The following is a 12,444-nucleotide window of genomic DNA, read 5'->3' as shown; positions in this document are numbered from 1 at the left end:
ACTGAAATGAATCAATACTGTCTAGATTGTAAGTTATTCAGTATTAAATTTTTTTGGACTGTTTAGCAACATCAAACAGTTGGTCTGTCTCCTTGTTACTCCAAGCTGTCATTGCTAGTTCTAACATGACCTTTTCTAATAGAGGCAATGGCTGATCCTGAATCCATGGGTTAAGAAAGTAGATCCACACAAAAGCATGTCTTTGGGACATTCCTTGGGTTTTTTCTCACTCATATGCATGCTTGTTCCTTGAACTGTCGTAAATGGAATTTTGCACTACCGTTGGCAGTGGAGCGGGCATAAATTTGTCTGAATAAAACTTTTTCTTAAATTGTTGTGGTAACATAAACGTATAACCTTAAAAAGCAAAGTGTGGTCTATACACATTTCATCTCTGTTAGGTAGTCACATGGTCGGAAAGTTTCTCTCTCTCTCTCTCTCTCTCTCTCTCTCTACAATTTGGTTTTTCACAAAACGGTCATACAGGGAAAATTTATCGGCAGTGGTGATAATTAAAAAAAAAAAAAAAGACTAATTTATATGCCTTTTTAACCACTTCTGCTTATTTGCTGTTTATTTATTTTGTAATAAGCAGAAACAACCATTATCAAAATGTATTAAAAACATAATTACATTTCATATTGATTTAAAGTAAAGCTGATTAAAGGTTTCTCTAGTTTTATGTTCTAATATGTTCAATAATACTCTATAATTAATTTTTTTTTTGACAGGTTTGCCAATCCAAGTGTTGTCCGTCCATACATTATCCTGCTGCGCTCGTACTCCCAGAACTCTGTTCACACCAACCACTGCATCACACGCATGCTGCACAGACTGGCTGTGGATCTAAAGATGGAGGCACTACTGTATCAGTTGTCCATCTTTTCCATGTTTAATAAGATCCTGGAAGACCCAGCGGTGGCTGTCTATCAGGTAACACACACACTGATGCTTTCCATTAATATTCTCCATTATTACAGTGTAGTTCTTTCTGCATCTTTTGTAACCATATGGTGTCTGTAGCTTGACTGGTAGAGCATAGCGCTAATGATGCCAAAGTCACTGGTTTTGGTGTTTGAAAGAAAGTGTTTGGAGTTCTTAATCTCACACCTTTGCATCTAAATTCTAAAAGAAAAACTAACAATCAGTTGTTTAATTAACTCCTCATGGGTTTTTTGTCCTTACAGGAGCTTGTTACATTTGCAAAATATGTTCTGAACCGGTTCTTTGTGTTTGCTACTAAAAACAACAAAGCGTTTGTGGAGCTGCTGTTCTGGAAGAATGTAGGTGCTGTAAGAGAAATGACAGAGGGATATAATAAAGACGGGTAATTACACGTTTTGACCTTGTTGATATTAAGGTTGAAGAGAGCTCAAATCAAAAACTTCATTACAGTGCTCAAAAGTTAGTGATATGTTTTATTCACATTTTCATATATTTTAGGGAAGGCAAGAAAAAAAGCAAGTGGACTCCTGAGGAAGAGGAACAGCTTCAGCGATTATATGAAGAGTACAAGGACTCTGGAGGTGGAGTTCCAGTCATTCACAGTGTCTGTCGTTTGTTTGTTTTTTGAGTTTTGACCAGTCTTCTAAATGATCTTTGTTGTTGTTGTGTTTGTTTTTCAGTGCCAGATATTGTTGAGACAATATTACCATTGCTTAGCATCAGCCACACTAGACGTGAGGTGGTGTCTCACATGGTGTCCATGGGTTTAGTGGACAGTGTGAAGGATTTAAAGAAAGAGAGGTATGATTCTTTTGTAAAACCTGTAGTTGGAAAGTAAAGCCTGGTAGCAAAGTAGAGACATTTTGCTCTGTTTAAAATCCTAGTGAGCTGCTTGTTGTCTACATAGGAAGCTGCATCCTTTCTCTCTCTCCCTCTTTTTCTTTAAATTCAACTGAACTAACAAATAGTTTTTACTTAAGGGTTTTGTTAGTTTCAGTTTCATTATTTTTACTCTTCTAGTCAAATTTTGCTGCAAACATCACTTACAGCTTTAACTTGTCAATGCTGGCTAGTGGTTATGTTATAAGCTTTCTTTGCCTCAAAAAAAGTGAATTCAAATTGTGTAAAACACACCTAGCACACATAGCAGGATTTTACAGTAGGGCTGCCACAGCTAATAAAAAAAGATTGATAATGAAATTAAACCATGCATTTTTACAAGTCTGTGCACAGTACTTAAAGTAACTCCATTAACGCTGTTATTACTATATCTGCTACACACAAAATCCTTAAAGCAAAAACTTAAAGCAATAGTTCACCCAAAAATAAAAATTTGCTGTTAATGTACTCTTCTTCAAGCCATCCAAGGTGTAGATGACTTTCTTTCCCCATTAGTTAAAAAAGTTTAAAGTAAAAAAGTTAAAAATGGTTTTAGCTGAATTCATGGTGCTTGTTGATTCATAAAATACAATCACTGGGTTCTGTCCGTTTGAAAAAAAAGAAGAAGAAAAAAAAGGTACAGAAAATACAAAGTTCTTCTCTGAGGTTTAATAAAATGAAATGATCAGTCTCTGCAAGAAACTGAAGTTTATGTAGGGCATTTTTATCTTTCCTTGCCACACAAGAGGGAGGACGTGTATACTAACATTTTTAACGGGAAAAAAGTACTTAAAGTACTTAAAAAGGGGCAAAAGGGGTGAAATTAAAGTTGTTTTTTTTTTGTTTTGTTTTCTGTGGTGAAAACAAGATCTAACATACATGAAATATCAAACAAATATATCTGCTAGAATGCCCACCATCAGTTAATATAATTTTAGCCGCTAATAACGTAGGTTGTGTGTGTTTTTTAGTAAGCTAGCATATATTGGGCTGTTCTATATTTTGGTGTTGGTCATAATGACCTGTTGGCCTATATCTTGAGCCCAGCATCCAAAGTTCACTAAACTTGGTATACATTCTGAACAGTTTCATCAATTGCAGATGCTAGGTGGCATTGTAACTACAAAAATAAAAACTGGCAATTCAGATTTGTATTAATTTAGGCTTTGCTTCATGTGATTGCCATTAGTTTATCAGTCATTACTTGCTCATTATTTAAACACTTGGTGGTTTAGGAAAAAAAAATGTCTTTTTTTTTTTTTTTTTTTTTTTACCCCTCATTTGATCAGGAAAGGTACTCGTATCGTGCTCTGGACCGAAGAACAGGAAGACGAACTCCAGGTGCTCTTTGAGGAGTTTAGAGACTCTGATGGTTAGTGTAAATTATACATTTTTATTATATGAAATAATCATTATTTCATAATCAAGTAAAAAATACTATGATGAATTTTGGTTGTTGATTTCATTGCCCTTTCACTGTAATAACAAAAATGAAATGAGGTAATGAGATAAAAATAAATGACTGTGAGTAGCCTTTTTAATGAGTAAAAAAAAAAAAAATATTTGAATGTCTAATAAATCTTTCACAACTGAACTCACTAAATCATAAAGTTTTCCTGAATTAACATTTGATTATTACCGAAACATCTGAAGTTATCACTGTTTTCAGTGATGTCCATTTTAAAATGAAGAATGTTTTGAACACTTGGGGTTCATGAAAACTTTGAAATTAAATTCATGAAATCAGTGGTAATTGCTCACATGTTTTGTGAAGCTGTTTCTTCAACATACAGGTACATCTAAAAAAAAAATAGAATATCATGGAAAAGTTCTTTATTTTTTGTAATTTAATTTTAAAAAAGCAAATTTTCCTATATACTAGATTGGTTGCATGCAAACTGAAATATTTCAAGAGGTTTTTGTTTTAATTCTGATGGTTACAACTTACAGCTTAGGAAAATGTAAAATTCAGTATCTCAAAAAATTTGAATATTCCATTTTGAGCTTGATTAGTTTGATTAATTTTGAGTATAAATACTGGGTACCTCCTGGGCTAGTTTAGAATATGCAGCCACAATTATGGGAAAGACTACTGACTTCTCCAGAAGATGATCATTCGACACCCTCCACAAGGAGGGTAAGTCACAGAAGGTCATTGCTGAAAGGGCTGGCTGTTCACAGAGTGCTGTATCGAAATATATTCATAGAAAGTTGACTGGAAGGAAAAAGTGTTGTAGGAAAAGGTGCACGAGCAACAGGGATGACCACAGCCTTGGGAAGATTATGAGGAAAAGCTGATTCAAGAACTTTGGAGAGCTTCACAAGGAGCGGACTGAAGCCAGAGTCAGCACATCAAGAGTCACCACTCTGACGTCTTCAGGAAATGGGCTATAGCTGTCACATTCCTAGAACCAAGCCACTCTTGAACCAGAAGAAAAAACATAAAAAGCATCTCACCTGGGATAAGGAGAAAAAGAACTGGACTGTTGCTCAGTGGTCCACAGTCCTCTCTTCAGATTAAAGTAAATTTTGCATGTCATTGGAAATCAAGGTCTGGAGGAAGACTGAAGAGGCACAGAATCCAAAGTCAGTGATGATTTGGGGTGCCGTGACGTCTGCTGGTGTTGGTTCTTTGTGTTTTATCAAGTCCAAAGTCAGTGCAGCCATTTACCAGGAGATTTTGGAGCACTTTATGCTTCCATCTGCTAACAAGCTTTATGGAGATGCTGATTTCATTTTGCAGCAGGACTTTAGCACCTAGCCACAGTGCCAAAACCACTTCCAAGTGGTTTGCTGACCATGATATTACTGTGCTTGATTGGCCAGACAGCATGCCTGACCTGAACCTCATGGAGAATCTATGGGGTATTGTGAAGAGGAAGATAAGTAACATCTGAAAAACAATACAGAGGAGCTGAAGGCCGCTATCAAAGCAACCTGGGCTTCAATAACGCCTCAGTAGTGCCACTGGCTGATCGCCTCCACGCCTCTCCACATTGAATTACATAATTCATTGAACACATAATTAAACCTACTTTGGAGGTCTAGAACATTTCTGTTTTGTAAATCTTTTTTTCTTATTGATCTTTGAGAAAGTATTCTAATTTTTTGAGATACTGAATTTTTAATTTTCCTAAGCTGTAAGTTGTAACCATCAGACTTAAAACAAAAAAACTCTTGAAATATTTCTGTTTGTGTGCAATGAATCTAGGATATAAGTTTGCTTTTTTTAAATTAAATTATGAAAACTAAAGAACTTTTCCATGATATTCTAATTGTACTTGTAAGTGCAAATAATAAGAAATAATAAAACTGAAAATAATCATCACATCTACCTAACTATGTAAAGTCCTTTATTTATTGTTTTCGGTAAAGTCCTTTATTTATTGTTTTCGGCAAAGTCCTTTATTTATTGTTTTCTCTGTTATTTTCATAGATGTGCTTGGAAATATTCTAAAGCGGATCACAGCCAAGCGTTCAAGGGCTCGAATAGTCGACAAGATCCTCAGCATGGGTCTAGTGTCCGATCGCAGAGATCTTTACAAGAAGAGAAAACCCAGTGCTCCTGGGAGGAGTAGTGGAATGGTGCGTCCATCAACATAAGTGACCATGGACCACAAAACCAGTCTTAAGTGTCAGTTTTTCGAAATTGAGATTTATACATCATCTGAAAGCTGAACAAATGAGCTTTCCATTGATGTATGGTTTGTTAGGCCTTTAAAGTTGTCCAAATTAAGTTCTTAACAAATGCATATTTCTAATCAAAAATGAAGTTTTGATATATTTACGGTAGGAAATTTACAAAATATCTTCATGGAACATGTTCTTTACTTAATATCCTAATGATTTTTGGCATAAAAGAAAAATCTATAATTTTGACCCATACAATGTATTTTTGGCTATTGCTGGAAATATACCCAAGCGACTTAAGACTGGTTTTGTGGTCCAGGGTCACATATAAATTCCATGGTGCAATATAAAAAGCTTTGATAGGGCAGTCACATTTCATCCTAAAATTAAAAGACAAGTTTTTTCATGACTGGCATATTTTAACCCTCTGCACCTCATTGGTGTAATGCAAAATGGATGAATTATGTTGTACAGTATGTACAATGGTAATAACTACATTTATGCTGAACTAAAACAAAAATGCCTGAAACCAGGGTTAAAAATTAACACCCATCAAGCACCACTTTTTTTTTTTTTTTTTTTTTTTTTTTTTCCTGCCTGTGAATTTTAAAGTTTCACAAGGTGGTCATTTAGATCATAGATACATTGAAGTGGCCTTTTTTGACTTGATGTAATGTCCTGAGAGCCCTTACCACTGGTAGGAGGCCCTAGCCATATCTTAGCAATAAATGTCTATACCAGTCTTTACCAGAATGTGATGGAGATAAGGTGGTTGGCGTTTTTACTTTTTGACAGCAGTTTACTGAGGCCCCATGTAAAGACCCCAAGCCCCCCTCTATGGAAGCATATGGGTAGCATAATTCATTTTGAAATGTAATATGCAAAATGACAATGCAATATGTAAAATGGCAATGTATTTCTGTATTTAAATGTAAATTTTCCCATACATATGTGCAACATTTAGTGCAAAATGAAAATTCAATTATATAATTTACATTGGCCATTTTCTACACTAGTTTTGATATGTAAATTAAAAACATATTTTAATGCTTAAGTTGCAAAATTAAAATTGTATTACCCAAATGGATTAGATATGTTTAACATGTCCAAGCAAAAACTGTAGCAAAGTTATAATTAAAATGCCATTTTTCCTAAATGCATTTAGACTTACGGGTAGTACACTTGAGATTGCATTTTCATTGTGATAACACGTGATAATTGTAGCAAAATGCAGTGTGAATTTCAAAATGCATTCTGAGCCAAATGTGCAGCAAAATTGTTGCAAAAATTTAAATTTCAACTGCATTTTCATTAAATACCCTGCCATAATGTAGCTTAAGTCAATATGGATTTGAAAATGCATTCCGAGCCGATCACGCCCACAAGCTGTCAATGATTACATTTATTCTTCTCCTATAATAGATTGTGTGTCTCCGAGCACCTAAGCATTGCAGATGCATTGCATAGCTCACTGTCTGCACATCAAGTGATGCATGTAAGCAAATTCTACACTTATTTACCAGGAGTAGCAGCGTTTGGTCTGTATGGTCACATGCATCAACCGGAGTGTAAACAGACTGAGGGATCTTAAGGCATGCGTGACACTTAGGTGCCACGGGACATGTGCTCCATTATGGGTAAAAAGAGAGGAAGGCAACACCGTGTCTACACCAGATGCGAGTGGAACGACAAACGACAGTATTGAACCCATTATAATCAACGATGCTGTCTACACTGGATGCGGCGCGATGCAACACAACTGTCACGTCCGGTGTAGCCACGGTGTAAGGTGGCAAGTAAATAAGTGTAGAACTGCACTGTCTGTTTGCTTATGTGCATCAATCGGAGTGTAAAACAGTGAGAGATGTTGAGGCAGGTGAAAAACGTTTGGTTAATGGTGAATATTGACCTATTGTGCATCTTGTTGCGGAGCCCCGCCTTGATGTAATGATTGATAGGTTGGGGGCTTGATCGGCTCGGAATGCATTTTCAAATCCACATTGACTAGTCTACACTGATCACAGGGTGTTTAATGAAAATGCAATTGAAACGTCTTAAGTGTAAGTGTCAATGCATTTAAGAAAAAATAAGACATTTAAATCACCATTTTTGCAACCATTTTGCTCAGAATGCATTTTGAAATTCACACTGCATTTTGCTACAATTATCACGTGGTATCACGATGAAAATACAATCTCAAGTGTCCTACTCGTAAGTCTAAATGCATGTAGGAAAAATGGCATTTAAATGATAATTTTGCTTCAGTTTTTGCTTGGACATGTTAAACATCTTATCCATTTGGGTAATATGATTTCATTTTAATTTTGCAACTTATGAAGCATTAAAATATTTTTCATTTACATAAAAAACTAGTGTAGAAAATGGCAAATGTAAATTCTATAGTTTATTTTTCAATTTAATTTTGCACTAAATGTTGCACATGTATAGGATAATTTCATTTTCATTTTGCACTAAATGTTGCACACATGTATGGGAAAATGTAAATTTAAATACAGAAATTCATTGCCATTTTAGATATTGCATTGTCCTTTTGCTACCCATATGCTTCCATACCCCTAAAGGTCTGTGTGTCTAAACTTGCGATAAACTACCTGTGCCATCATCATAGTAAAATGATTAAGGTATCTGTAATTCATAATCCTTTAATAACTCCCAACCAGCCAACATTTACAGTAGCTGCTGTTCTGTCGGCAGATATACATTTATATTTGTGTGTGTGGTTATACATGTCAGACAGAGGAAGAGTTCTTTGATCTCACTGGAGAGCCACGGGAGAAGGAACTGGAGATAGAGGAAGAAGAAGAGGATAAATCTGATCAAGATGAAGATGAACAAGACTATGAAGAGCTTGTTGACAACTCAGCCAAAGAAGGACAAAAGAGCATGAGTAGAGACAATTCTTTGAAGAAAATTCATAGTCTGAGAAACATGGTCCAGACTTTACAGCAACAAGGTATGTATTATCAGGCATCATTTTGAGATTATTTCTAAGTGAAGGCTGAGAACATTCCTAATATTTTGTGTTAACAGGTTTGTCAGGGCCTGTCCTGTGGCTACAGAATTCCCTTAACAGAACTGCTGATGACCGTGAGGAGGATGGTGAGTACATAAAACATTAGTGATTAAAGCCTCTCTGTTACTTCTGCTTGCAGTTAGAGTGAAAGTATTCACAGGTCTCCACAAATATATCTGTGGTTTGAGAGTGTACAGTAGGAGGTTACTCAACATGCGTCCCTTAAAGCATTTATGTTGTGCATGAGCAAAAACAAGCCAGTGAATAGTAAGGTGTCCATTTTCAGAAGTATTTATGGTAATTCTCTGCCTTTTTTATTTTTAGTATTTCATTGTTCTTTGAGGTTCTCCTTGTAAGAAAGAAAATGGGTTTATTAACACAAGCACTCTTTTTTTGCATGTAAAAAAAGTATTTTGAAAACATAAATAAAAATAAATATATAAAGCCCTCTTTTACGGACAAAGCATTATGAAATTATTTACTGTGATGTTACTGCTGTCAGATTTAATACTGTTGGCATTGCGTCATCTTTCAACAAAAGTTTTTTTTGATTTTTTTTTTTGTTTTTTTTTTTAACTCTGCATTTAATTGTGCCTGGTTTACAGGCTTTACTGCAGTGTCTCAAAGTTGAGAGCTTTTTCCAATGTCCTGCAAGGGGTAAATCGTGTCCCACATTTAAATTTTCGTATTTATTTTCTTCCCTGAAATTACAATAAGACATACAATAATAATAATAATAATAATAAAACTCATTAGCATTTAAATATCCATTTGCGCAGCTGTCAAATAACCAACATATTTTATCTCCCTCAAAAAAGATGAGGGAGATAAAATCTCTACCTCTGCATCATATGACAATGTAAACAAGTAAACATTGTCAATGTTAAACAATTAACATTATGTAAACATAAATTCATAAACAGTAGATCACAAGCACTGGCATAAATGCATTCCCAAATTAAAGAAATTTTTTAAATCATGTTTGTTATACAATTTAAGAATTTTTATTACCTCAAATTGCATAAAACTGATTTATTATTTATATCTAGTGTTGTCAAAAGACCCGGTACTTCGGTACCAAGTCGGTACTAAAAAACTGAAAATGTCACTGTACCAGGTTTCTTTAAGTACTGGTGGTACAGAGTACCTGGTCTACCCGGTTCTTGACGCATACAGCGCTACGATTTCCGCGAAGCAGAAAATGCAGATGGAATCTCAAAATCCAGTCATGAAAATGAAACTTACATTTTAATATGGACAGTCACGGAATTTGTCAAAGTTAGCATAAATTAATCAAATCAAATCTCCATATGGACCAGTATCTGTAAATGTTAAGCCGCAAAAGTTGATTGAAATATGAATCCTGCATGTTCTGCGCTTCTCTGTGTGAATGAATGAATGGCAGAGACGTGCGGGTTTGTTTACTACATAGACTGAAGCACGTGACGCTTGCAGTAATTTCAGCATCTGCCGTCTCAATGAGGACATAAATACATACCATATTTTCCGGACTATAAGTCACACTTTTTTTCATAGTTTGGCTGGTCCTGCGACTTATAGTCAGGTGCGACTTATTTATCAAAATTAATTTGACATGAACCAAGAGAAAACATTACCGTCTACAGCCACGAGAGGGCGCTCTATGCTGCTCAGTGCTCCTGTAGCATACCCCTGAAGATATTAACTGAAAACTGTTAACTGAAATATTAACTTAAAGACAACTGAGAAAGACTGAATGCAAACAAAATGCCCCCAAAAAGAAAATCCTATTCTGCAGATTACAAACTATAAAATATGGTAAAATATGCAGCTGATCTGATCACTGAGCAGCATAGAGCGCCCTCTCGCAGCTGTAGACAGTAATGTTTTCTCTTGGTTCTTGGTTCTAAATAAATGCGACTTATGTTTTTTTTTCCTCGTCATGACATATTTTTGGACTGATGCGACTTATACTTAGGTGCAACTTATAGTCCGAAAAATACGGTAAACAACATCACCAGAACTGTTCTGAGTCACTTCACAAGCATGTTACAGTTTAATTTGAGTAAAACCAGTGTCAATTTAAAGGTATTCATGGCAACCCGTCAAAATAAAAGTTCATTTTTACATAAAGGCATTGTGCTAGAAATATTACTATTATTTAGTAGAATGTATGTGATACTGCTACTACTGTTAACAAACTTAATAAATGTTAATTTTTTATTTATTTTTTTTACATAATTTTTTTTCAATGTGTTTTTTTTTTGTTTTGATTTTTCCCCTTTATTTAACAAAAAATAAAATGTTTTAATTTCATTAATTAAAACACAAATTAAATTTGGGTGAAACTCGTTTACTGTTTTTCATAATTATATTACTTGTAGAAAAACTTTAAACACAATTGTAAATAAGTATAAAGAATGGCATTGGTTTTGCTTTGGTACCGAAATTGGTACAGAGAACCATGGATGTTCACTGGTATCGGTACCGAATACTGAAATTTTGGTACCGTGACAACACTATTTATATCATTTATTTTTTTGACTTTATAATCAAACACATGCTTGTACGGTTCACACGCATCTATTCTTAGTCAGAAATGCGATTAAAATGCTCACACTGTTGAGGCCTGGACTAGTGGGTAGGGCCAGAGGAGTAATAACGTAGGCATCATTGTCTTGCTTTAGAGGTAGTGTCATGTTACATGAGATGAAAATAATATATTTACAAAACCCATAACATCCAAACAAGCCATTAAGGAATTGAACTTTTGGAGAGAGCGTTTACAATCCTTTATCTTTTAGTTTTGCATATGAACCAGAGGTTACAGACATAGCTTTGCCTAACCATTGCCATTTAGGAATAAGATGGTGTGTGTTTTTGAATCGAGATGCATTTCTACCTTTTTGTGCATATTTGCGTGGCAAGCGTGGAGGCACACAAGCTAGGCTAAGGGCTAACCCCACTAGACCAGCGGTTCCAAAGAAATCATCTGTGTCCTGTCTAAATTACTACCGTCCCATAGCGCTGACTCCAATCATGATGAAGTGCTTTGAGAGGTTAGTCATGCACAACATCAAAACCAGCCTCCCCAACACACTCAATCTGCTCCAGTTTGCATACTGTCCAAACCCCTCTACAGACGATCTAATTTCCTCCACCTGGCTCTTACCCACCTCAAAAATAAAGACTCCTATGTAAGAATGCTGTTCATTGACTTCAGCTCAGCATTCAACACAATAATCCCACAACAGCTCATTAATAAACTAAACCTGCTGGCCTTAACAGTTCCCTCTGTAATTGGATCCTGGACTTTCTAACTGGAAGACATCAGTCAGTACATGTCAGCCACAACACCCTCGCACACTACCACGCTGAGCACAGGTGCCCAACAAGGCTGTGTACTCAGCCCACTGCTCTTCACGCTGCTGACCCACGACTGCACTGCCAAGTTCAGCTTCAACCACATCATTAAGTTTGCGGATGACATAACCGTGGTAGGTCTTATCAGCAACACCGATGAAATGCACTACAGAGAGGAAGTGGCACAACTGGTTGAATGGTGTGGCACTAACAACCTGTCCCTCCATGTGGAGAAGACAAAGGAGGTTGTGATGGACTTCAGGAGAAACTCCATTGACCACCCCCCACTGAGCATCGACAGCTCGACTGTGGAGAGTCAGCAGCACTAAATTCCATCACAGAGGATCTCACCTGGACCACCAACACCATGTCACTCTCCAAGAAGGCACATCAGCGCCTACACTTTCTCCGCTGGCTGAAAAGAGCATGTCTCCCCCCACCCACCCTCACCACATTCTACAGGGGAACCATTGAGAGTGTGCTGTCCAGCTGCATCACTGTCTGGTACGGGAATTATAGTGCAGCAGACCCCAAAATCCTCCAGCGGACAGTGAACACAGTTGCAAAGATCATCGGTGCCCCTCTCCCCTCCATCCTGGACATTTTCCTCATAC

The 12,444-nt window shown here is 36.2% G+C and overlaps 1 protein-coding gene across 1 annotated transcript in view; it reads left to right on the top strand.

Moving 5' to 3' along the window:
* timeless (timeless circadian clock) overlaps positions 1-12,444 on the top strand; it is a 75,309-nt gene that overhangs the window by 50,096 nt on the left and 12,769 nt on the right. Inside the window, exons 18-25 of the mRNA XM_042765944.1 lie at positions 732-933; positions 1,188-1,327; positions 1,444-1,526; positions 1,626-1,746; positions 3,114-3,196; positions 5,261-5,409; positions 8,209-8,428; positions 8,506-8,574. Coding sequence (XP_042621878.1) covers positions 732-933; positions 1,188-1,327; positions 1,444-1,526; positions 1,626-1,746; positions 3,114-3,196; positions 5,261-5,409; positions 8,209-8,428; positions 8,506-8,574 — 1,067 coding nt within the window. The remainder of the gene's footprint in view (positions 1-731; positions 934-1,187; positions 1,328-1,443; positions 1,527-1,625; positions 1,747-3,113; positions 3,197-5,260; positions 5,410-8,208; positions 8,429-8,505; positions 8,575-12,444) is intronic.

The sequence above is a fragment of the Cyprinus carpio genome, chromosome A11 (genome assembly GCF_018340385.1).
Source record: "Cyprinus carpio isolate SPL01 chromosome A11, ASM1834038v1, whole genome shotgun sequence".
NCBI lineage: Eukaryota > Metazoa > Chordata > Actinopteri > Cypriniformes > Cyprinidae > Cyprinus > Cyprinus carpio.
This window is presented reverse-complemented; position numbering and strand designations above follow the sequence as displayed.